The sequence below is a fragment of the Aethalodelphis obliquidens genome, unplaced genomic scaffold (genome assembly GCF_003676395.1).
Source record: "Aethalodelphis obliquidens isolate GAN/ISIS:26980383/991018 unplaced genomic scaffold, ASM367639v1 scaffold63, whole genome shotgun sequence".
Taxonomy (NCBI): domain Eukaryota; kingdom Metazoa; phylum Chordata; class Mammalia; order Artiodactyla; family Delphinidae; genus Aethalodelphis; species Aethalodelphis obliquidens.
Genome location: NW_020838007.1, coordinates 55,904 through 82,588, shown reverse-complemented (window position 1 = coordinate 82,588; position 26,685 = coordinate 55,904). Strand labels below are relative to the sequence as shown.

At 42.5% G+C, this 26,685-nt stretch overlaps 1 protein-coding gene across 1 annotated transcript in view; it reads right to left on the bottom strand.

Moving 5' to 3' along the window:
• Positions 1-26,039, bottom strand: part of LOC113610426 (sodium/glucose cotransporter 1-like) — a 62,276-nt gene extending 36,237 nt beyond the window's left edge. The window contains 7 exon segments of the mRNA XM_027088571.1: positions 505-609; positions 9,764-9,823; positions 11,391-11,495; positions 21,164-21,235; positions 25,740-25,767; positions 25,769-25,943; positions 25,985-26,039. Coding sequence (XP_026944372.1) covers positions 505-609; positions 9,764-9,823; positions 11,391-11,495; positions 21,164-21,235; positions 25,740-25,767; positions 25,769-25,943; positions 25,985-26,039 — 600 coding nt within the window.
• Between the last annotated feature and the right edge of the window lie 646 nt (positions 26,040-26,685).

Sequence of the window (26,685 nt, the reverse complement as noted above, 5' to 3'; positions counted from 1 at the left end):
CTTCCAGGAAGTGACATTTCAAAAATCTGGGGGAAGAACATTCCAGACACAGTACAGAGCAGGTGTCAAGGGCTTCAAGTGGGAATAAGCTTGCTGGATTTGAGAAACAACATGGCGAGTACAGGGGAGGAGACGAGGCCAGAGGAAGGGCCAGGGTAGGAAGGCTTCACAGGTCATAACACGAGGTTCAGTTCTCTTGTAAGGGTGGTGGGGTGCCTGGATTGTTTCCAGCAGGGGAGTGGCATCACCTGATGACATGACGCCCAGCGTTCTCTGGGAACACACAGGAGGGGCCTGTAACCCAGGCTGGGGAGGCAAAGAAGATGCCTCTGCCTTTCATTTTGTGTATCATTAAGCTATTTTTTCTCCACTTTAGCTTAGACAGCAGAGGCTGACAAGTAACTTATGAGGCCCCAGAGTGAACTGCTGCGACAAACCTAGCATAGTCCTGCCTATCGATTTTTTTGTGTTTTTCTTCCTTGGGCTGGCTTTTACACAACTCACCGAGATCTTACTGAAGATATAAAGGAATAAGTACAGAATAGTGAGGAGGAACTGGTTCCAGTAGCCACCAAACCTCTTCCTCAAATATTTGGGCAATGTTACTACCTGTAGGAGCAACAAGAGAAGCCACCGTCAGGCAGAGCGCTCACAAGGTGCTGGCTGTCACGGGGATGCGGCTGGCGGTGGGAGCGGCCCAGGAGTACCGGGTGCAGGGTCACCGACTCTCGCTTTGCATTACACGGACCCCTGTTAAGATGGGAGAACTAGGAAAGAAGAGGCAAAACCGCTGTCTTCAAGAAGCTTGGAATTTAGCTTCCTGTTCAACCTTTGGAAAGCAGAAGTAAGTGCAGCTAATTGAATATGTCAAACGATGACAAATCACTTTCATGAAATAATCATAGAGCAAAATCAAATGTTTTTATCACATACTACGAATATACCAAGGGCTCAAGGGAGACACAACTTGACTCCACAGCTCTCGCACCTGGTCCTCTGCGCCAATGCCTCTCGTGTGTGAGCTGGTGCCCCAGACCGCCCTGCTCATTTCTACCTCCACCATCTCACGCTGTGTGTGCCCGGTGGCAGGGAGTGTGCTCTTCGCTCATCAGATGCCTAGCACAGTGCCTGGCTCACGGCAGTGAATAAACCAGCGGTAACTGAATACCATCCCACCTCCAGTCCCGAATATGCTCCTGTGCTCTTGTTCCCCCACCTCACACATGCAAATCCCATCTGCTTTCTGCAGCCTTAGCTGGGGGCTTGGCAGGGACCACACGCCCCCTCCTAAACACCTGGAGCTTTTATTCATTTCCTCTTCATTTGGTTCTTAATCATATGCTGCCACACACGGCTGACTTCTCAGTCAGGCTCTAAGCTGTTTCACACTCACTACTCGTATTAGTTTGCCAGGGCTGCCGTCAAAAAGTACGACAGAGTGGCTCACACAACAGAAACGCATTGCTCTGTAGCTCTGGGGGCTGGCAGCTCGCGGTGTCCGGGGCTGGTTCTCACGGGGCCGTGAGGAAGGATGCATGCCAGGCCTGTCTCCTCGGCTGGCTGAGACCATCTCCCCACTGCGTCTGCTCATCCTTCCCTCTGTACATGTCTGTGTCCAATATACTCATCTCATAAAGTCATGCTGGATTAGGACCCACCCTAACGACCTCATTTTAACTTAATTACTTCTTTAAAGCCTTTATCTCAAAATCCGTCACAACCTGAGGTGATTTTCCTGGGATTATGGCTTCACAACTGCAAGCTTTAGACTGCACGGCAGACAAAGCCTTCCACAATTTTAATGCCCTCTCCACAAGTGTATGTTTTTAAGTTTTATGAGCCATGGTTTACACACAGTAAAATTATCCCATTTTAAGTGTAAAGTTTGATGAGTTTGGGAAAATGTATACAGTTGTGTGATCACTACCACGTTCAAAATATAAGGCATTTCTAACACCCTGCTAAGCCCCCAAGGGCGTGCGGCCAAGACCCTCACCACCCCAGTCTTGGAAAACCAGCTGTCAGTCTTGGAAAACCAGCTGTCGCCAGACTCGCCTTCCTTGGAGCTCAAACCCATGGAGTCACACAGCTCCAGGGAAACCAGTGTGAATGGTCACAGAACCACCAGAGTCCCTGCTCACAAATCACTCATGAACTTCCCTTTGGGACCAGCAGACCTTCCTATTTCCTCCACAACCCAACCCTGGCAACCACCATTCTGTTGTGTGTTTCTATGAGTTCGACATTTTTTTTTTAAGATTCCACATATAATTAATATCATGCAATATTTGTTTCTCTGTCTGGCTTATTTTACTGGTTCACAATTTTCTTTTAATGCATATGGCTAGTAAGGAAAGTATCCATAATCAATAAAGAATAAATGCACCCCCCCACCAAAAAAAAGAGTGTGTGCACTTCTATGTCCTGCTACTTTCACCTGGTACCACATCCTGCTTCTCACCCGTGCTGTCACTCGACGGCTCCTCGGTGCCACCTAGTACCATGTCACGTGCTGTCTGTCCCAATTCAGATTATTTCTAGGTTCGTCTGTTAGGACTAAAACTTCCTGTATCAGTCTGTGTGTGGACGTGCGTCTTCATTTCTCTTGGGTGGGGTGAAGTGCCACACCCAGGAACAGAACGGCTAGATCCTAAGGTGTAACTGGGTAAGAACTGCCAACCTGTTTTCCAACGTTCCCTCCAGAAAGGTACGGGCCCCAGGGGCTCCACAACCTCTCCAGCTCTTGGTAGCATCAGTCCTTTTAATCTCAGCCATTCTAGTGGGTGTGCACGGGATCTGATTTTAAGTAGCATTTTCCTAACGGTCAGTGATAGTGAACATCTTTTCATGTGATTATTTGCCATCTGTATATTTTCTTTGGTGAAATGTCTTCTTGCTGTTAAGCTTTAAGAGTTTTAAAAAATATGTATATTCAGGATATAAGTCTTTTACTGTCAGTATGTTCTACAAATACTCCTTCCCAGTCTCTAGCTTGACTTTTCACTTTCTTAAAAATATACTTCTAAGAGTTAAAGTTTAAAATTTTACTTTGAAGTCCAATATATCAATTTCTTCCTTTATGGTTTGTGGTTTTTGTGTCCTAAGAAATTTTTACCTACCCAATAACCTTCAAAAAAATTTTTTTTGCAATAAGTTCTTTTTTTAATTGAAGTATAAGTGACTTATCACCTTACATTGGTTTCAGGTGTACAACATAATGATTCAATATTTATATATATTTCTTTTCTTTTTAAATTTATTTATTTAATTTATTTTTGGCTGCGTTGGGTCTTTGTTACTGTGCATGGGCTCTCTCTAGTTGCAGCGAGCGGGGGCCACTCTTTGTTGCGGTGCGCAGGCCCCTCATTGTGGCGGCCTTTCCCGTTGTGGAGCACAGGGCTCTAGGCGCACAGGCTTAGTTGCTCTGCAGCATGTGGGATCTTCCTGGACCAGGACTCGAACCCATGTCCCCTGCATTGGCAGGCAGATTCTTAACCACTGCGCCACCAGGGAAGCCCTATTTATATATATTTCATCTTCATTTTTTTTTTTTTTTGCGCTACGCGGGCCTCTCACTGTTGTGGCCTCTTCTGTTGCAGAGCACAGGCTCCGGATGCGCAGGCTCAGCGGCCATGGCTCACGGGCCTAGCCGCTCCGCGGCATGTGGGATCTTCCCGGACCGGGACACGAACCCGTGTCCCCTGCATCGGCAGGCGGACTCTCAAGCACTGCGCCACCAGGGAAACCCCTCATCTTCATTTTTAAAGAATACTTTTGCTGGGTATAGAATTCTCGGTTGACAGCTTTTTCTTCCATTCAGCATCCAACTATGTCATTCTGATGTTTTCTGGTCTCCACTGTATCTGATGAGAAGTCGTCTATTAACTGTATCATTGTTTCCCTGCATGTAATGTGTTGCTTTTCTTTTACCAATTTCAAAATCTTCTCTTTATCTTTGCTTTTAGCAGTTTGACTGTGATGTAAACCTATGTGTAGTTTTCTTTGTGTTTATTCTATTTAGTGTTTGTCAAGCATTTTGAATCTGTAAATTAACATTTTCCAGCAAAGGATATATTTTCAGTTATTATTTCTTCAAAAATTTTTTTCTGCCTTTCTCTTCTCTTTCTGGGACTCCAATTACATGTCTGATCGACTGATATTGTATTGCAGGTCTCTGAGGTTTTGTTCCTTTTTCTTCAGTTTTTTCTCCTCTGTTCTTTATCCTGAGTAATTCTTATCTTCAAGTTCACTGATTCTCTCTTTTGCCATCTTAATTGTGCTGTTGAACCCCTCTTGTGAAGTCTTCATTTCAGCTACTATGTTTTTCAACTTGAGAATTTTGACTTGTTTTTTTGGTTTTTACTTTTATTTTTTATTATTTTTATTTTTTTTATTTTTGGCTGCATTGGGTCTTCATTGCTGTGTGCGGGCTTTCTCTAGTTGCCATGAGCAGGGGGTACTCTTCACTGTGGTGTGCAAGCTTCTCATAGCGGTGGCTTCTCTTGTTGCGGAGCATGGGCTCTAGGCGCACAGGCTTCAGTAGTCGTGGTGCAGGCTCAGTAGTTCTGGCACACAGGCTTAGTTGCTCCACGGTATGTGGGATCTTCCTAGACCAGGGATCGAACCCATGTCCCCTGCACTGTCAGGCATATTCTTAACCACTGCGCTACCAGGGAAGTCCCGACTTGGTTCTTTTCTACAGTTTCAGTTTCTCTGTTGAGAGGCCCTATTTGTTCACTCATTAATATCACATTTTCCTTTACATTTTGGAATACATTTATAATAGCAAGTTGAAGTCTTTGTTTTGTTAAATCTACATCTGGGCCTGCTCAGAGTCAGCACCTACTTATTGCTTTTTTTCTCCCTGAGTGTGGGTCATGTTTATTTTCCCATTTCTTTGCATATCTAATAATTCTTGGTTGAAGACTGGCCATCATAGATAATATGATGTAGCACTCTAGAATCCGTTTTGTTCTTCCGAGGATTAGTGCTCTTGTTTGAGTAGGGACTGAATGTGTCTGGACTCAGACTACCATATCTTCCATGCCACCCTGACCCCCACCCTGCAGTGCAGAAGCTGAGGTCTCCACTTGGTTTTCCAGCTTCCAGCTGCTGCTGACTTAGCCTGGTCCTCTGAAGGTTTTCCCTGCACTTGAGTAGCCTGGCAGTCAGTCAAGGGTTTGGGCAGAATTTATACTGAGATTTGGGGACTAACCCTCTCTTTGGCTCCCTTGTTTTTGGAGCTCCCCTCCTAAGTTTCGGGTTGCTTTGCCAGCCCTCAATTATGTCCTTGATACCTCCAACTAGCAAGACTTCTGTCTTCCACTGCCTGCCCTGTGCGGGCTGGGGAATGTGCTCAGTCACTGGCACAGCAAACTCACAAATCTCTCCAGGAACAGTCCTGTCTTTGCAAGACAGATCTTTTTTTGGCTGGGCTCCCTGGGGTCTCAGGTATGCCTGTGTACTTTAGTGGTTAGCCAGAGATTTGGGATTTTTGTATATTATTTTAAAATCCTTCCATACCTCAAGGATATAAAGATATTTTTTACTTTCTTATAAAAGTTAGACGAATTTTTGCCTTTCCTATTTAAGCCTTTAATCAATCCAAAATTCTTTTTTGTGTAGAATAGGGATCTAATTTTATTTTTTTCGTATGATAACCAATTGATCCTCCTTTCCTCAGTCATCTGCAATGCCGTCTATGTCATAAATCAGGTGTTCATACATATGAGTATATCTGGGCTTTTTCACTCTCTCTTGTGTCAATGTGTTTATCCTTGTGCCAATACCAAACTGTCTTAATTACTACAGCTTTATAGTAAGTCATGCTATTTGGGGCTTCCCTGGTGGCGCAGTGGTTGGGAGTCTGCCTGCCGATGCAGGGGACGCGGGTTCGTGCCCTGGTCTGGGAGGATCCCGCATGCCGCGGAGCGGCTGGGCCCGTGAGCCATGGCCGCTGGGCCTGCGCGTCTGGAGCCTGTGCTCCGCAACGGGAGAGGCCACAACGGTGAGAGGCCCGCGTACCGCAAAAAAAAAAAAAAAAAAAAAGTCATGCTATTTGGTAAGATAAGTTCTTCTTATTTTTCTTTGATAGGAATATCTTTGCTATTCTTATGCTTTTGCTCTTCTACATACACTTTATTTACTTTTTTCCAGATTTATTGAGCTATGACATACATCATAAAAGTTTAAGGTATGTGATGTGATCTGATACATGTATATATTGCAAAATGATTAGCACAGTAAGTTTAAGTTACTATCTCCATCACCCCACATAACTGCCACTTTTTTGTGGTGAGAACATTTAAGATTTACTCTCTTAGCAACTTTTAAGTGTATAATACAGTATTGTTAATGATAGTCACCATGCTAATTCTTTTTTTAAAGATTTTTTTGATGTGGACCATTTTACTGAATTTGTTACAATATTGCTTCTGTTTCATGTTTTGGTTTTCAGGCCATGAGGCATGTGGGATCTTAGCTCCCCGACCAGGGACCGAACCTTCACCCCCTGCATTGGAAGGCAAAGTGTTAACCAGTGGACCACCAGGGAAGTCCCACCATGCTAAGTTTTAATCCATTCATCCACTCTGTGCCTTCTGATTGGAGTATTCAATTCATTTACATGTAAAGTAATTATTGCTAGGTAAGGACTTACTAATGACATCTTGGTAGTTGTTTTCTAACTGTTTTGTAGTTTCCCTGTTACTTTCTTCCCCTCTTACTATCTTCCTTTGTGAATTAATGATTTTCCATAGTAGTAAGCTTTGGTTCTCTCCTTTCTCTTTTGTGTATCTAGCATAGCTTTTTGCTTTGTGGTTACCATGAGGCTTCCATAGATATAAGAGTCTATTTCAAGGTGATAACTTTGAATGCATATGAAAACTCTACCCTTTTACTTCCCGCCTGACATTTAATGTTTTTGATATCACAATTTACCTCTTTTTATATTATGTATCTGTTAACAAATAATTGTAGCTATGGTTTTTAAAAAATACTTTTGTCCTTTAACCTTTAGAGTTAAGTGGTTAATGTACCACCATCTTACTGTATTTGAGTAGTCTGATTTTGACTATCTACTTACTATGTTTTCATGTTACTAATTAGCATCCTTTCATTTCAGCTTGAAGACTCCTTCCAACATTTCTTATAAGGCAGCTCTAGTGGTGATGAACTTCCCCAGCTTTGGTTTGTCTGAGAAAGTCTTTTTTTCTCTTTCATTTCTGAAGACCAACTCTGCCAGATAAAGTATTCTTGGTTGGCAGTCTTTTTCTTTTACCACTTTGAATACATCATCTCACTGTCTCCTGTCCTGCAAGCCTTCTGCTGAGAAATCCACTGATAGCCTTATGGGGGTTCCCTTGTATGTGAGGAATTTTTTGTCTTTTCCTGCTTTTAAAATTTCGTCTCTGTCTTTGATTTCAGACAGTTTTATTATAATGTGTCTTGGAGAAGATAGTTTGGGGTTAAAACTTGGGGGGGAACCGATGAACTTTGTCATCTTGGATATCCAAATCTCTCCTCAGATTTGGGAAGTTCTCCATTTTAAATAAGCTTTCTGCCTGCTTCTCCCTCTCTTCTCCTTCTGGGATGCCAGTAATGTGTAGATTGTTTCTTTTAATGGTGTCCCATAGCTCACATAGGCTTTCTTCACTCTTTTTCCTTTGTTCTCCTCTGACTGCGTAGTTTCAAATGACCTATCATTGAGTTCACAGAATCTTTCTTCTGCTTTGCCAAGCCTGCTGTTGATGTCCCAGTTGCATTTTCCATTTCATTCATTGTAATATTCAGCTCCAGAATTTGTATGGTTAGGATTCCTATCTCTCTGTTAAACCTCTCATTTCTTTCACATATTGTTTTCCTTATTTCGCTGAGCTGTCCTTCTGTGTTTTCTTGTAGCTCACTGAGCTTCCTTCAAACAACTGTCTTGAACTTTTTATCAGGCAAATCTTTGGAGTTGGTTACTGGAAAATTATTGTGTTCCTTTGGTGGTGTCATGTTTCCTCGATTTTTCAAGTTCCTTGAAGTCTTGTGTTGCTGTTTCTGCATTTGAGGAAGCAGTCACCGCCTCCAGTTTTTACTGACTGGTTTTTGGAGAGAAATACGTTCCATCAGTCCTGCTAGGGATTCTGAGGCTTTCTCAGACCTTTCCTTGGATACACCTGCTTCACATGTCTTCCTTGATCCTACAAAGCCAGGCTGAGTGCTGACAGCCTCCAGTTTGCTTGCCTTACTGAGGGTGGTGCTGAATGCTCGTCTGTGTGCTTTCCCAATCCCACAGGGTCAGGCTGGCTTCCTACGTGTGCTCACTAGCTTTATGCCAGGAATCAACACTGCCACAATTGGAGGTAAGCTACGGGAGCTGGCCATAAGGTGCAGGCATATGTGGGTGAGGCATGAAGAATGTTGGCGTGTCTGAGGGCCAGTTGGGGAGATCTGCAAGTGAAGAGCCCCCACCAGCTTACTGGCAGGCTTCCTGATAGAGTTTGCAAGGGGGTTAGTAGGATTTGTGTTCCTTTGATGCCATCTGAGAGCCCTGAGTGCTACTCTCCCAGCCACTCCCCACCCCTGGTCATACAGCACACCTGAATATTCTAGATGGAGCGAGAAAGAAGTAGGTCTTTTTGGCAGCAGTCAGTGCAGCTGGAGCAGCTGGGCACTTACACGCTGTCGCTCTTCCCCATGGGACAAATCTCAGGCTAAGAAGGTCTCTCTTGGCACTGAGCTGTGCCACCTCGGGGGAGTGGTGACATGGGTAAAGTGAACCTGTCCCTCTCACCCTCTTCAATGCATCCAGTCGTGGGTATTTTTTTTCCAACAGCATGACTCCTGTACTTCCACAAAGGCCCTCTCGCCTGTGGGTGACAGTCTAAACTGGAGTTCTTTGACAGAACACTCTTATTCTGCCATGTTGGTGACATCATGCCACGCACCCCTGTGGATGCTAGGCCTGGACAGTCTCTTCTTTGTTCTCTCTCAGTCAGGCACTGACATCTTTGTCCCCTTATCTCCTACATACATTTTAGAGTCAGCTTGTCAAGTTCCTCAAACATCTTCTTCTGGATTTAGAGAGAACTAATATTTTTAGGCTGTTGTCTTCCAGTCATTAACAGAATTGTTCTCTTAATTTAGGTCTTATTTTTTAACAAAGTTTTAAAATGTTTTCTATAAAAGCCTTAAGAAGTGAACTCTTGAGTAAGGTCCAGAGTGAAACAGTAGGCAGTTACTGGCTTCTGTTTACCAGTCAGAATGACGTTATTTGAGACATTTCTTAAGATTTAGGGAAATCAGTACAAGGATCAGAACACTGAGAAGTTTAACCTGTCCTCTAGGATGTTTTTTTAAAAATTTAATTAAATTTAATTAATTAATTTATTTTTGGCTGCGTTGGGTCTTGGTTGTTGTGCGCGGGCTTTCTCTAGCTGTGGCGAGCGGGGGCCACTCTCCGCTGCGGTGCGCAGGCTTCTGATTGTGGCGGCCCCTCCTGTTGCGGAGCACAGGCTCTAGGCACGCGGGCTTCAGCAGCCGCAGCACGCCGGCTCAATAGCACAAGCTCAGCAGTTGTGGCGCATGGGCTCAGTTGCTCTGCGGCATGTGGAATCCTCCAGGACCAGGGCTCGAACCCATGTCCCCTGCATTGGCAGGCGGATTCTTAATCACTGCGCCACTAGGGAAGCCCCCTCTAGGATGTTTTTATGTACATATGCAGTATTTGTAAGAAAAAATATTGTAAAGAAAAGAGTAAGTGCTAATGGATACTCACCCCAGCCTTAATGTAAATGGGAGAAAATACCCAACCAAAAACACAGAGCATAAATGGAGCCTGAAACCAAGAAAAGAAGAGCAATTAAATCAGGGTCCCACCTAGGCTAAGCTCTTAAATGAGATGCAAGCTCAGTTACTGTTTTGAGCCCAATAAATGTCATACTTACTGGGGACCTTGCAAATAACAGCCCAAGCGTAAGCCTTCCAGTACAACAAACTTAACTTATAGGCACTTGATCTTTGCCTATAAAGGGGTGCATTCTTAATTTAGGGGGGGTTAACTGAGCCAATTTTCAAGATATTTATTAAAATTTATTGTTTGCCTACTTCCAGATAGAAACGAAGGTGGCTTATAATTAAACAAAAAAGATAGTAAAAAAAAAAAAATCAGAAACCATTCAGAGAAATAGTAGAGAAACTACACCAAAATTTACACAAGCTATTGAAATTAAGTAATGCATTTGTCTCTGGCTTTCTTTACAATGAAGGGGTAAGTTGAATATATGAAGGAGATGTGAACGAATTCTGAGAACTAAATGGTGGTACAGACCAGGGCGCCTTATCAGGTCTGGAATTAACTTTGTTAGAAGTATTGTTTATTTCTGTAGTCTACCAGAGGAAAAGATGAGACCCAGAAAGTAGGGAGCTTTCTGATTTATCAAAAAAAAAAAAAAAAAAAAGGGCCAGGTGATTTATATAGAGATAGGTTAATTAACCCAAGACACATAAATTCACTTATATTAATTTAGGTGAACAAATTCTATGTCCTATAACAAATATATTCCACAGATTAGATAAATAATCCATTTTATAAGTTTTATAGTTGAAACCTGGTATTCATAGGCAATCAGTTAGGAGTTTTGTAGTAACCAGCTGAATATCTCAAAGAACCCAGTTGAGCCTATTCTCAGTATACAGTTGACCCGTGAACAATGTGGGGGTTAGGGGTGCCGACCCCCATGTAGTCAAGCTAAATCTGTCTCAAAAACAAAGGAGTTGGTAAATGACTCATCCAAGGGCAGGAAGCTGAAACAACCTGGATAGAATCAGGACTCAAACCCTAGTTCTTTTGATTCCACATATTGTGATCTCTAATTGAACACAAACTTTTCCCCACACTTAGTCAATTTAAAGATCTGTGAAATGAAAATAAAAGTACTATATTTATTGAAAAAAATCTGCGTGTAACCGGACGTGCATGGTTTAAATACATGTTTTTCAAGGGTCAACTGCATACTGCAAATGTGTACATACCGATAAATACACACACATATATACATATATATCTGTATGTCTATGTACACACACACATATATGTGTATGTATGTATGTATATGTTTATGTACATATATATTTAAGTGTTAATATGATCTTTTCCCTACCTGACTAGTCTCCTAACTGTATTCCTATGGTCCTTGGAATGTAAACATTCTCTATCTCTTCATTACTTTACTAAGAAGAATGAAAACTAGCACAATCTTGTTGAGAAATCAAAGACTTGGTTCCCTTCTTCCATGACTTCTCAAGGAGTCTTTAATAGTTACTCAGGGTTGAAAGCAAGTTTTTATGTTTCATTTGGACAATGATAAAGGTGGAGGTTAGCTGCTACAGAAGGCACTACTTACATTCCACTCGAAGGCCCCAACAGCAATCCCTGAAGACACCCCCGTTCCAGCCAGGCCCATAAAGTGCCCAGTGCCAATATTCGAGGCAAAAAGAAAAGCACCTATCTGAAAATCAAAAGACAATTACAGATCAGAACTTTTAGTCCAACTTCAAAAACTAATTCTCACAAATATAAACCCAACCTGAATTTTATCAATACATTTCCTCAAAAGGGATTATACCCTGGGCAGAATTCCCATTCATATTTTTTCTATACAAACCCTAACCATAAATTAGAAGCCAAGTAAAAAGGGATGAAGGGAAAAAAGTATTACTGCATTCTTATGTTGCCACCCTCCACACGCTCCACTGACTTATTTGCAACTGCAGAAATATTAGCAGGAGTATAATTTCATCACTGTTTGAAGTAATTTAAAAATATTAACAATCTAACTGATTGTAAGAGAATGGTTAAAATACTAAGGTACATGAATATGATGAAATACAATGTAGCATACAGAAAGGATAAAGGAACTCTATTAAATGATAAAAAATAATGTAAACAATATTGATAATATAATCTCATTAAAATTTTGTGTGGGCATACTACACTTATGCACATGTATGTTTATATATAGATGGGAGTGATTCTGGTAGTATATATATAAAAATACTTCTGGGGACTGGAATCATGGTTATAGAAATAGAATGGTAAGAAAATCTCAAGTTCCATACTTGGATTGTAACTTTTTTTTTTTTTTTTTTACAACCAGCATATGTTACTTTCAAAATAAAAAATCCCAGAGGCATTTAAAATGAACAAAATCCCTCCTAAACCAATTTTAATTGAGTAGAGATAGCCACTCCATTCCAAATCCAAATCCAAATCCTGTGCTATATTTGACACAAGATACACTTAAAACCAAATTATTAAGAGAGACTAAAAATAACAAAGCCTTTTAGATAAAAGCAAACAAAAAACACAGCATTGACGATATTAACATAAGATAAAGTAGGATTCAATACCAAAAGCATTAAATATGACAGAGGTTTTTTTGTTTTGTTTTTAAACCATGAAACATAAAATGCACTAGTAAGACATAACTGAGAACATACAGGCACCCAAACACTGTAGCACCAACAAATATAAGGCAAAAAAAATCTTGGAAGAGGCACATAATAATTACTCAAGCAGTTATTTTTACTATTAGGAATGTCTGCTACCTTTATCATAATAATGAAAAACTATACACAATCTAAATTGCCCAATAATATGTTACATAAATGGTGGAATGTCCATATGATATAACACTATACAACTGTGTATAAATATAAAATATCTCTATCTACCTACCTATGTTTATATAGACCTAGGAAGACATTAGTACATTAAATGTACCTTCATTAATTCAGTAACTATTAATAAATGTCCACTGCCAACTATGTGTCAGTGTTGTACATACTAGGAATACATCAGTGAGTAAAACAGACAAATCCCTGCCCTCATGAAGCTAACATTCTCTTAGGAAGAAGAGGATGAACAAGATAAATTAGGGGATTATTTTATAGCACAATAGACAGTGATAAATAGTAAAGTCCTACAGAGAAGAAGAAAGGTTAGAAAACAGACAGGCACGGAAGCAATCTAAATCTCCATCAACAGACGAATGGATAAAAAAGATGTGGTACATATATATAATGGAATGTTACTCAGCCATAAAAAGAAACAAAATTGGGCCATTTGTAGAGACGTGGATGGACCTAGAGACTGTCACACAGAGTGAAGTCAGAAAGAGAAAAACAAATATCATATATTAACACATAAATGTGGAATCCGGAAAAATGGTACAGATGAACCGGTTTGCAAGGCAGAAATAGAGACACAGATGTAGAGAACAAATGTACGGGCACCAAGGGGGGAAAGGGGTGGTGGGATGAACTGGGAGATTGGGATTGACAAATATACACTAATATGTATAAAATAGATAACTAATGAGAACCTGCTGTATAGCACAGGGAACTCTACTTCACCTCGCTGTACAGTAGATACTAACACAACATTGTAAAACAACTATACCCCAATTGAAAAAAAAAAAAGAAAGAAGGCAGGCAGGAAGTGCTGTGCAGTACAGTGGGCAGGGCCAACTTTCTCTGAGGAGGTGTGAGGGGCAAGCCAAGGGTACCTGTGAGAGCAGAGAGCCTCCAGGCAGAGGGAGCAGCAGGGGCAATGGCCCTGAGGCAGAAGCACGGCTAAATTGTTCAAGGTCACAGAGGTAAGGAGGTGCAGATCATCTGTGGCCTAACATAGGCTGGGCTTTCATTCTGGGTGACATGAGAGCCCCCAGAGGGTTTTAAGCAGTCAGGTGACGTGGTCTGACCCTTCAGCTGCTTTGTTGAGGTTGGACGTGGAGGAGCACAAGTGGAAGGAGGGCGCCGAGAGAAGAGGCTACTACAATCAATCCAGGTGAGGGTGTCGGCAGCATGGGCCTGGAGGCACTGATGCGAAGGGGTCGGATTTCAAATCTGTTTTTTAAATCGAGTCCCAGGACTTCCTGATGGATTGGAAGTTGGGGTGAGAGAGAATAGAGTCTAACACTACTCCACGGGTGTCAACCTGAGCAGCTAGAAGGATGGAGTTGCCGTTCAGGGACAGGGAAGACGGCAGGAGTAGAAGATGTGCAGAATGCATGTTCCATGTGCAAGACCTGACAGACCTTTCTAGTCAGGTGTCAAACAGGCAGCGGGATGCACAAGACTGGAGTTGAGGGAGAGAGCTGGGACTTGCTACCATTCTAGCAAGTTGTCTTTAATGCCATGTCGCCAGGCGTGTGAGTGTAACTGGAAAGGAGACACCAGGGTCTGGCCCTGGGGAGGTCCAGCATTCAGCAGCCAGGGAGATGGGAAAGAACCAGCCAGGGGGACCTCGAACGAGTGGCTGGTGAAGCAGCAGGAATGGAGGAGAGCCAGGCGGCAACGTGGGGTGGGAGGGATGACTGAATTTCAGTTTCACCACCGCCAAGCTAGGTAAGAGGAGGCCTGAGCACCGACCACATGAATAAGCCACATGGAGGGTCCAGACAAGAGCAATTCGTACCCATCGGATATCTGCTGACTGAATAAAAGTATAAAAGAAAGAAAGTTGAAGTGGCAAAATTACTTTTATTTCCATTTTCTTTATCAATACCATAATACAGTTTGTTCACTAAGCAATAATTCTAATAGCGTAAAAAGAAGTCACATCCAGGATTGGTTCAAGATGGAGGAGTAGAAGGACGTGTGCTCACTCCCTCTTGCAAGAGCACTGGAATCACAACTAACTGCTGAACAATCATCGACAGGAAGACACGGGAACTCACCAAAAAAGATACCCCATATCCAAAGACAAAGGAGAAGCTGCAATGAGGCGGTAGGAGGGGTGCAATCATGATAAAATCAAATCCCATAACCGCTGGGTGGGTGACTCACAAACTAGAGAACAATTATACCACAGAAGCCCGCCCACTGGAGTGAAGGTTCTGAGCCCCACGTCAGGCTTCCCAACCTAGGCGTCTGGCAACGGGAAGAGGAATTCCCAGAGAATCAGACTTTGAAGTCTAGCAGGATTTGATTGCAGAACTTTGACAGGACTGAGGGAAACAGAGACTCCACTCTTGGAGCACACACACAGAGTAGTGTGCACATCAAGACCCAGGGGGAAGGAGCCGTGACCCCACAGGAGACTGAACCAGACCTACCTGCTAGTGTTGGAGGGTCTCCTGCAGAGGCAGGGGCAGGCTGTGGCTTACCCTGGAGACAAGGACACTGGCAGCATAAGTTCTGGGAAGTATTCCTTGGCATGAGCCCTCTTGGGAGTCCGCCATTAGCCCCACCAAAGAGCCTGTAGCCTCCAGTGCTGGGCTGCCACAGGCCAAACAACCACCAGGGAGGGAACTCAGCCCCACCCATCAGCAGACAAGCAGATTAAAGTTTTACTGAGCTCTGCCCACCAGAGCAACACCCAGCTCTACCCACCACCAGTCCCTCCCATCAGGAAGCTTGCACAAGCCTCTTAGATAACCTCATCCACCAGAGGGCAGACAGCAGAAGCAAGATGAACTAAAATCCTGTAGCCTGTGGAACAAAAAACACATTCACAGACAGACAAAATGAAATGGCAGGGGATGATGTACCAGATGAAGGAACAAGATAAAACCCCAGAAAAACAATTAAGTGAAGTGGAGATAGGCAACCTTCCAGAAAAATAATTCAGAATAATGATAGTAAAGATGATCCAGGACCTCGGAAAAATAATGGAGGCAAAGATCAAGAAGATGCAAGAAATGTTTAGCAAAGACCTAGAAGAGGGCTTCCCTGGTGGTGCAGTGGATAAGAATCTGCCTGCCAATGCAGGGGAAACAGGTTCAGTCCCTGGTCTGGGAAGATCCCACGTGCCGCGGAACAACTAACCCTGTGTGCCACAACTACTGAGCCTGTGCTCTAGAGCCCACGAGCCACAACTACTGAAGCCCGCGTGCCTAGAGCGCATGCTCTGCAACAAGAGAAGCCACCATGATGAGAAGCCCGAGCACTGCGATGAAGAGTAGCCTCCGTTTGCTGCAACTAGAGAAAGCCCATGTGCAGCAACGAAGACCCAACGTAGCCATAAATAAATAAATAAAATTTTTTTAAATTAAAAAAACAATTCAAAGACCTAGAAGAATTAAAGAACAAACAATTAGAAGAATGAAAGAACAAACAAACAGAGATGAACAATATAATAAATGAAATGAAAAATACACTAGAAGGAATCAATAGCAGAATAACTGAGGCAGAAGAATGGATAAGTGACCTGGAAGACAGAATGGTGGAATTCACTACTGCAAAACATAATAAAGAAAAAAGAATGAAAAGAAATGAAGACAGCTTAAGAGACCTCTGGGACAACATTAAATGCAATAACATTTGCATTAGAGGGGTCCCAGAAGGAGAAGAGAGAGAGAAAGGATCTGAGAAAATATTTGAAGAGATTATAGTCAAAAACGTCCCTAACATAGGAAAGGAAATAGCCACCCAAGTCCAGGAAGTGCAGACAGTCCCAGGCAGGATAAACCCAAGGAGAAACACACCAAGACACATAGTAATCAAATTGTCAAGAATTAAAGACAAAGAAAAATTATTAAAAGCAACAAGGGAAAAACAACAAATTACATACAAGGGAACTCCCATAAGGTTAACAGCTGATTTCTCAGCAGAAACTCTACAAGTCAGAAGGGAGTGTCACGATATATTTAAAGTGATGAAAGGGAAGAAACTACAACCAAGATTACTCTATCTGGCAAGGATCTCATTCAGATTTGACGGAGAAATCAAAAGCTTTACAGACAAGCAAAAGCTAAGAGAATTCAGCACCACCAAACCAGCTCTACAACAAATGCTAAAAGAGCTTCTCTAAGTGGGAAACAAAAGAGAAGAAAAGGACCTACAAAAACAAACCCCAAACAATTAAGAAAATGGCAGTAGGAACATATATATTGATAATTACCTTAAACGTGAATGGGTTAAATGTTCCAACCAAAAGACACAGGCTTGCTGAATGGATACAAAAACAAGACCCATATATATGCTGTCTACAAGAGACCCACTTCAGACCTAGGGACACATACAGACTATAAGTGAGGGGATGGAAAAAGATATGCCATGCAAATGGAAATCAAAAGAAAGCTGGAGTAGCGATACTCATATCAGATAAAATAGACTTTAAAATAAAGAATGTTACAAGACACAAGGAAGGAAATTACATAATGATCAAGGGATCAATCCAAGAAGATGACATAACAATTATAAATATATATGCTCCCAACATAGGAGCACCTCAATACATAAGGCAAATGCAAATGCTAACAGCTATCAAAGAGGAAATTGACAGTAACACAATAATAGTGGGGGACTTTAACACCTCACTTACACCAATGGACAGATCATCCAGACAGAAGATTAATAAGGAAACACAAGCTTTAAAATGACACAATAGACCAGATAGATTTAATTGATATTTATAGGACATTCCATCCCCAAACAGCAGATTACACTTTCTTCTCAAGTGCACATGGAACATTCTCCAGGATAGATCACAACTTGGGTCACAAATCAAGCCTCAGTAAACTTAAGAAAACTGAAGTCATATCAAGCATCTTTTCTGACCACAACGCTATGAGATTAGAAATCAATTACAGGGAAAAAAACACAAACACATGGAGGCTTAACAATACGTTACTAAATAAGCAAGAGATCACTGAAGAAATCAAAGAGGAAATCAAAAAATACCTAGAGACAAATGACAACGAAAACACGACAATCCAAAACCTATGGAATGCAGCAAAAGCAGTTCTAAGAGGGAAGTTTATATCAATACAATCCTACCTCAAGAAACAAGGAAAATCTCAAATAAACAATCTAACCTTACATCTAAAGGAACTAGAGAAAGAAGAACAAACAAAACCCAAAGATAGTAGAAGGAAAGAAATCATAAAGATCAGAGTAGAAATAAATGAAATAGAAACAAAGAAAACAACAGCAAAGATCAATAAAACTACAAGCTGGTTCTTTGAGAAGATAAACAAAATTGATAAACCTTTAGCGGGACTCATCAAGAAAAAGAGGGAGAGGACTCAAATCAATAAAATTAGAAATGAAAAAGGAGAAGTTACAATGGACATTGCAGAAATACAAAGCATCCTAAGAGACTATGACAAGCAACTCTATGCCAATAAAATGGACAACCTGGAAGAAATGGACAAATTCTTAGAAAGGTATAACCTTCCAAGACTGAACCAGGATGAAATAGAAAATATGAACAGACCAATCACAAGAAATGAAATTGAAACTGTGATTAAAAATCTTCCAACAAACAAAAGTCCAGGACCAGATGGCTTCACAGGTGAATTCTATCAAACATTTAGAGAAGAGCTAACACCCATCCTTCTCAAACTCTTCCAAAAAATTGCAGAGGAAGGAACACTCCCAAACTCATTCTACAAGGCCACCATCACCCTGATACCAAAACCAGACAGAGATACTACAAAGAAAAAGAAAATTACAGACCAATATCACTGACGAATATAGATGCAAAAATCCTCAACAAAATACTAGCAAACAGAATCCAACAACACATTAAAAGGATCATACACCATGATCAAGTAGGATTTATCTCAGGGATGCAAGGATTCTTCAATATATGCACATCAATCAATGTGATACATCATATTAACAAATTGAAGAAAAAAAACCATATGATCATTCTCAATAGATGCAGAAAAAGCTTTTGACAAAATTCAACACTGATTTATGATAAAACCTCTCCAAAATGTGGGTACAGAGGGAACCTACCTCAACATAATAAAGGCCATATACGACAAACCCATAGCAAACGTCATTCTCAATGGTGAAAAACTGAAAGCATTTCCTCTAAGATCAGGAACAAGACAAGGATGTCCAGTCTCACCACTATTATTCAACATAGTTTTGAAAGTCCTAGCCATGGCAATCAGAGAAGAAAAAGAAATAAAAGGAATCCAAATTGGAAAAGAAGAAATAAAACTGTCACTGTTTGCTGATGACATGATACTATACATAGAAAATCCTAAAGATGCCACTAGAAAACTACTAGAGCTAATCGATGAATCTGGTAAAGTTGCAGGACACAAAATTAATGCACAGAAATCTCTTGCATTCCTATACACAAACGATGAAAGCTCAGAAAGAGAAATTAAGGAAACAATCCCATTCACCATTGCAACAAAAAGAATAAAATACCTAGGAATAAACCTACCTAAGGAGGTAAAAGACCTGTACTCAGAAAACTATAAGTCACTGACGAAAGAAATTAAAGATGACACAAGCAGATGGAGAGATATACCATGTTTGTAGATTGGAAGAATCAATACTGTGAAAATGACTATACTACCCAAAGCAGTCTACAGATTCAATGCAATCCCTATCAAATTACCAACGGCATTTTTTACAAAACTAGAACAAAAAAATCTTAAAATTTGTATGGAGACACAAAAGACCCTGAATAGCCAAAGCAATCTTGAGGGGAAAAAATGGAGCTGGAAGAATCAGACTCTCTGACTTCAGACTATACTACAAAGCTACAGTAATCAAGACAATATGGTACCAGCACAAAACCAGAAATATAGATCAATGGAACAGGATAGAAAGCCCAGAGATAAACCCATGCACCTATGGTCAACTAATCTATGACAAAGGAGGCAAGGATATACAATGGAGAAAAGAAAAGTCTCTTCAATAAGTGGTGCTGGGAAAACTGGACAGCTACATGTAAAAGAATGAAATTAGAACACTAACACCATGCACAAAAATAAACTCAAAATGGATTAAAGACCTAAAAGGAAGACAGGACACTATAAAACAGAGGAAAACATAGGAAGAACACTCTTTGACATAAATCACAGCAAGATCTTTTTTGACCCACCTCCTAGAGTAATGGAAATAAAAACAAAAATAAACTAATGGGACCTAATGAAACTTAAAAGCTTTTGCACAGCAAAGGAAACTATAAACAAGACAAAAAGACAACTCTCAGAATGGGAGAAAATATTTGCAAATGAATCAACAAAAGATTAATCTCCAAAATATATAAACAGCTCATGCAGCTCAATATTAAAACAAAACAACCCAATCAAAAAATGGGCAGAAGACCTAAATAGACATTTCTCCAAGAAGACATACAGATGGCCAAGAGGCAAATGAAAAGCTGCTTAACATCACTAATTATTAGAGAAGTGCAAATCAAAACTACAATGAGATATCACCTCACACTGGTTAGAATGGGCATCATCAGAAAATCTACGAACAACAAATTCTGGAGAGGGTGTGGAGAAAAGGAAACCCTCTTGCATTGTTGGTGGGAATGTAAATTGATACAGCCACTATGGAGAACAGTATGAAGGTTCCTTAAAAAAACTAAAAATAGAATTACCATATGACCCAGCAATCCCACTACTGGGCATATACCCAGAGAAAACCATAATTCAAAAAGACACATGCACCCCAATGTTCATTGCAGCACTATTTACAGTAGCCAGGTCATGGAAGCAACCTAAATGCCCATCGACAGATGACTGGATAAAGAAGATGTGGTACATATATACAATGGAACTCAGCCATAAAAAGGGTCATTTGTAGAGACGTGGATGGACCTAGAGACTGTCATACAGAGTGAAGTAAGTCAGAAAGAGAAAAACAAATATCGTATATTAACGCATATATGTGGAATCTAGAAAAATGGTACAGATGAACTGGTTTGCAAGGCAGAAATAGAGACACAGATGTAGAGAACAAACGTATGGACACCAAGGAGGGAGAGCGGGGGAAGGGTGGTGGTGGTGGGATGAATTGGGAGATTGGGATTGACATATTATACACCAACATGTATAAAACAGATAACTAATAAGAACCTGCTGAATAAAAATAAATAAATAAATAAAACCAAAAAACCAAAAAAAGAAGTCACATCCGACTCCCACTCTACACTGTGTGCTTCCAGAGGGCAGGACTCACTATGTTCTATCTGTGTCCCAGAACCTAGAACAATACCTTGTACTACCAGACACCTAGTAATGGTTACTGAACTACACTGAGCTGAATGGAAGAGTTAAGGGAAGTACTAATGAAATGACTTTCCTGATTTAGCAATTTCAAATTATTTGGGGGTAAAAGACATCCAAATTAAAGTAATAAATGAATCCACACACAGCCCCCACACTGGACTGCACATGCAAGGCACACTCACCTGCCACCATGCTAGATTTCAGCCAGCCAGGAAGAAGTCTTCTACTGTCCCACGACTGCTTGACAATACAGCCTTAAAAAAAGGGGTGGTGTTGGGGGGAATCCAAGAAACCAAACTGCTTCAAAGACACAGGTCTCACAAACAGATGACCTTCACTTATGGGTAAATGTCCTTTGCAGAGATTCCATTTCCCCTTCGTTCTTTTTAGGAACAGAGGTCTCTACCTGCTGAGTTAGAGGAGGGCCCACGGTCTCTCCCAGCTATGAGATCACATGGGCCTGTCCATTTCTCTACACTAGTGTGAAAATAATATTGCTGTATTTTTTCCCCCAATAGTTAACCAGTGCATGGTTCCCAGCAGAGTCTTGGAGATGAGTGGTTCAGCGAATGTATCAATTGACTGGGAATGGCAAAGCTGAACACCAGCCTAGCTTCTTCCGGGAGAGCAGTCACGTTGCCAAGACTATGATGTCCTCCCAACGCACCCAAGGGCTCTCTCCTCAGGTCCCCAGCTCTGATTCCCAGACTCCAGTACAGTCAAAAGATATTCCTGGGGATTTCCTGGATTGCCTAGGACTAGCAGGACCCACGGATGACCACTGGTTGACAAAAAAGTGTTTCTGTGGGAGACGTGAACTTATTACCACCATCTGGGGTATCTGCCTTATAATGGAGTCCTTTCACATCATAATGCTTTAAACCAAAGAACAACTCTAAATCAGACACATTAAGTTAGTCTCATTTCATCCATTCACTAAATATTTATCAAGAGCCCATTATGTTCAGAGCTGACCTTTCTTAAGGAAGGTATCAGCTGTATGTAGGGAGAGGTGCATTAGAACTTTTAAAAGGAATTTACAAAATGTTCTAAGATGAATAAAATCACTCTGTCTTCCCATTAAAGAAAGAACCAGACAGGAAGAGAGGAGGTCCTGGGAAGAGGGTGGTTATGCACATGTCCCTGCCTCCTCCTTCCTCCCTGCTCTTTCTGGAATAATCCACCAACCACAGCAGCCAGGCTGCTGGGGCAGAAGGTGCACCCACCACTTTCTCAAAGATCTTGGGGCTGAGACTGATAACAGAGGAAACAAACAAACAAAAGTGTAAGGTTTTTTCCCCTTTAACATCCTGCAGGAGCCAAGGCACCAGCAACAAAGAACAAGATTTCCTTGTGGGGGCTCAGCGGTCAGAAGCTGATGAAGGATTTCAGGAGTCCCATCTGTGCAAACGTGGGCAATTCTGTTCAGTGAGAAAAGGGTGGTTTGCTTAAGAACCAAAAGAAAATAAAGCTAGACTCCTTTATCACATTATATGCAAAAGGAAATCCCAGATGTTCTGGACATTTAAATTTCTTTTTAGCTTGCAGGATCTTAGTTCCCTGACCAGGGATTGAACCCGCGCCTCAGCAGTGAAAGCGCGCAGTCCTAACCACTGGACTATGAGGGAATTCCCTAAATATTTTTTAAAACCTATAAAATATTAGAAAAAATTTTAGAATAGTATTTGTACAATGTTGGAGTGGGTAAAAACTTTCCTAAGCAAGCCAGGAAATCTAGATGCAAAGGAAAAGAGAGACAGTAGACTTCTTCAAAGTGAAAACAAATCAGATGACAGAGAGACAACAGTAACAGAGTCTAGACCAGTGGTTCTCGACCAGGGGTGATTTTTGCCCCACTCCTCCAAGGGACATGTGGCAATGTCTGGAGACAGTTTTGGCTGTGAAGGGGCAGGACTTGGAGATACTTCTAAGCATCCTATAATACACAGGACAGACCTCCCACAACAAGGAATTATCTGGTCCCAAATGTCAGTAGTGCTGAGGTTGAGAACAACTGCTCTAGAAAATAAGAGTTTAGGAAAAACATACTGGCAACTCAAGTGACAGACAAGGTGATAAAAGCAAAGGCGAACAACTCAATTCATAAATGGGCACATAAACTGGCTATTCAACAGAAGAGGAAGATCAAAGGACAACAGGCTCACAAGAATATGGTCAATCTCATAGGAGGCTGAGTCTGGAAAGCGCAAATCAAAGTTGCAGTAACATACCACTACTCACTCATCACCCTGGGACCCCCCACAAAAATTAAATTAGTAGTAACAAACCAGGCTGGTGAAGGCCTGGGGAAAGAATGTGCTCATATGCTGCTTGTGAGAAATGTAAATCTCAACAAGCTTTGGGGATTGCCATTTAGTGATATCTGCTAAAATTTCAAGTAAACACACCCTTCCAACCCAGAAATTCCAATTTCGGGAATCCATGCTACACAGCTTAAAAGCACCAACACATTAAAAACAACAGCAGCAACAAAGACCCAATGCAGCCAAAGATAAACAAATAAATAAATATATTAAAAAAAAAACTTATTAAAAAACAACAACCTGGCAGCAATCTAAGTGTCAATGAGTAGGGAAGAGCTGAATCACACACGTGTTTGACTATTGTGTATCTAATAAAAACATGAGCTAGGACTTCCCTGGTGGTGCAGTGGTTAAGAATCCGTCTGCCAATGCAGGGGACATGGGTTTGAGACCCGGTCCAGGAAGATTCCACATGCTGCGGAGCAACTAAGCCCGTGCACCACAACTACTGACCCTGAGCTCCAGAGCCCGCAAGCCACAACTACTGAGCCCGTGTGCCACAACTACTGAAGCCCACATGCCTAGAGCCTGTGTTCTGCAACGAGAAGCCACTGAAATGAGAAGCCCGTGCACTGCAACAAAGAGTAGCCCCTGCTCGCCACAACTAGAGAAAAGCCCGGGTGCAGCAATGAGGACCCAATGCAGCCAAAAATAAATAAATAAATAAATAAATTTATTTAAAACAAAAAACCATGAGCTAGATCTCTATCTATAGACCTGAAGGACTCCACATCATGTAGTAACGGAAAAACGCAAACTGCAGGGTAATGTGTATCATACGATCACGTTTTTTGTAAAGACAAAAACGCAAAACCTTTACCTATGCGTCTGTGTAAGCACTGAGAAGGGAGGAGGGACACACAGGCCCTGGGTACCTCAGAGGGATGGGAATGGCTGAGGGAGGAACCATAACTCCTCTAGACAGTTATGCATCTCCTCACTTCTTACAGTGAGCATGTGATTAAAAACAATATACGAGTTTTAAAAAGGACCAAAGGAAAAATAACAATACAAAGAAGGAAAAAGATCAAAGCATTCTGGATAACAGCACATGTTTTATGGCTCCTAGAAGAGCAGAAGGAACAGTAGGTTTCCTTTGGAAGCGGCCGGATGGCTTACGGGTCCTCAGACCTTGGCCACACCTAGGCCCCAACTAGACCCGGAAGAAGGTTGGGTGGGGGCTTCCTAATTCAGTGAGAGCAGCTGGGGGAAGGATCCCAAAGTGCCCACTACTCAGAGCCCGGCCTGGGCCACCTAGAAGGATGTTTCTCATAACTGAGACCAATTTGAAAAAAATCGTTTGTTTGAATGATCTGGATAAATATCAATACCTCCGACTTCTTTTCAGTTGGGAGAGATACGAAATTCTCTTAAGAGGATGGAGACCATAGTTCCATTACTCTATCTGCCCACTCACAGCATGGTAAGCACTCAAAAGGCTGTCCAGTGATCTTGCTTTGAAGGACCAGATTCTGCACAGTAAGATCCTGCTTGTGACCTGGTGAAGCGCCCCGAAGTAAAGGTCACATGGGCATGAAAGCCTCAGCTGGGTGGGGGCAGCCCGCAATGAACTCTCCCACTAGCTAGCGAATGGTGCGCTGTCACCAGATACTCTTGCTTACGAAGCAGGCCGAGGAGAGGCTTCTGACGGTTAACAGCTTAGCTGAGGGGCGATACCATGACACAGGCCAAAGCCTTTCTACCTGCCCTCGGGCTTTTCACTGCCTGGCCCTGGGGAGTATAGTTAGGAGACACCTTTGTGAGTGCCTACAGGTTAAGTGCTAGCGGGCAGATGGTAGTAAAGGAGACCCAGTCGCCACCCTACTAAGAGAACCTTATACTAGAGTAGAATATATAAGCGCCCAATTCAAATTCGAAGTGAACACTTAGGGCCCTAAATTACATGTGACCTTTGAGGTCTTGTTTGCTGGGCAGTGGTTACGCTCATGCGTCAGATCAGGCAGCTCTAGGTTCGAATCTGCACTCCATCATTCCCTTGTGGTTACTTGACCTCTTTGAACCTGTTTCCTCATCTGTAATCCACAGCCTGGTTGTGAAAATGTGACACACTTAAAGCACTCAGCACAGACCAGGCACTTTAGCGCCGAAGGATGGGTAATTGTCACTATTGCCACCACCATCACGACGATCGATCAGAACAACGACCCCATATTACACACGGCTTGGGTTCCAGGCGGTGGGCACCTGGTAGCCTGACCTGTTTATTTGTGGGGTGGGGAGGGAAGATGGGCTTGGACGTGCCCTTACTCTCGGTAGGGAGCAGGTGGCGCAGGGAGGGTGGAGAGGTCCCGGCTGAGGGCTGTGCAGGGGCGGGAACGAGAGGGATGTGAGGTGGGGATCAGGTGACAGGCAGGTGAGGATCGAACCCATCTGGTGTCCAGGCCTACCCCCCCAGCCCCCGGGCCCCACGTACCCACAGCGCGATGCCCAGGACCAACACCGTACAAAACTATCACCAAGACGTCCAGGGCACTACTGGCGGTGAAGACATGAGCAGTCCAGGCGAGGCCATACCACCGGAAGCCCATGGCGACGCGCCCGGGCGGGCGAGCGCCGCGCGCTTCCGGGAAGCGGCAATGGCCTCTGTGGGGCTCCAGGGGCGCGGCCGCGGGGAACCCTGGGAACAGCCCCGGGGCAGTCTGGGAGCTCCGGGCAGGCCTCGCGCGGCCCAGTTCCCGCATTCGGGGCTCCGCTGCACGAAGGCCGCCGCCATCACCGCCAGTCCCGGCACAACGCCGTCCGTTTGGCGGTCGGAATCGCTTTGCCCTGGACGGAGAGCTGGTCGCGGCGTGGGTCTAGGTCGAGGCTACCGGGGCAGCACCCGTGTCTTTACGAACGAACCACATGAAACCTGAGGCGGAAGAAACCAGCAATACCCCTCCTGTCTTTATTTGTCATTTCGAAATTTTGTGCATTGTGGGTTTGGGGCATTGATTTGGATTTAGTAAACTATTGCATTCGAATATCATGCATCCCGAGTCCTGAGTTTCCTTGGTGCCCTCTCCCCTTAAATTTTGCGCCAAGGAAAGTGCCTCGCTTGCCTCACCCTAATCATGGCCCTGGTTGGACCAACTGGTTACAGAGGCTCCTCAGTTTTCTGCACTTTGATCTTTCATAGGTGATGTGCGAATTTTCAGTCTGGGCCAAGCCTTACTCTCCTTGGTGTGCTTCTCTAATGAGTTGTTAGAAATCTTGGTCAATAATACTAGTAACAATAATAATAGATAACAGTTATATAGCTCTTGCTAGGTGCCAGACCTACTTCTTTTTTTTTTTTTTCTACTTTTCGAACTTGTTTTTTATTGATATAGTTGAACTTTACAACAGTGTCATAAAATACTATAAACAGAGCCTTCAGA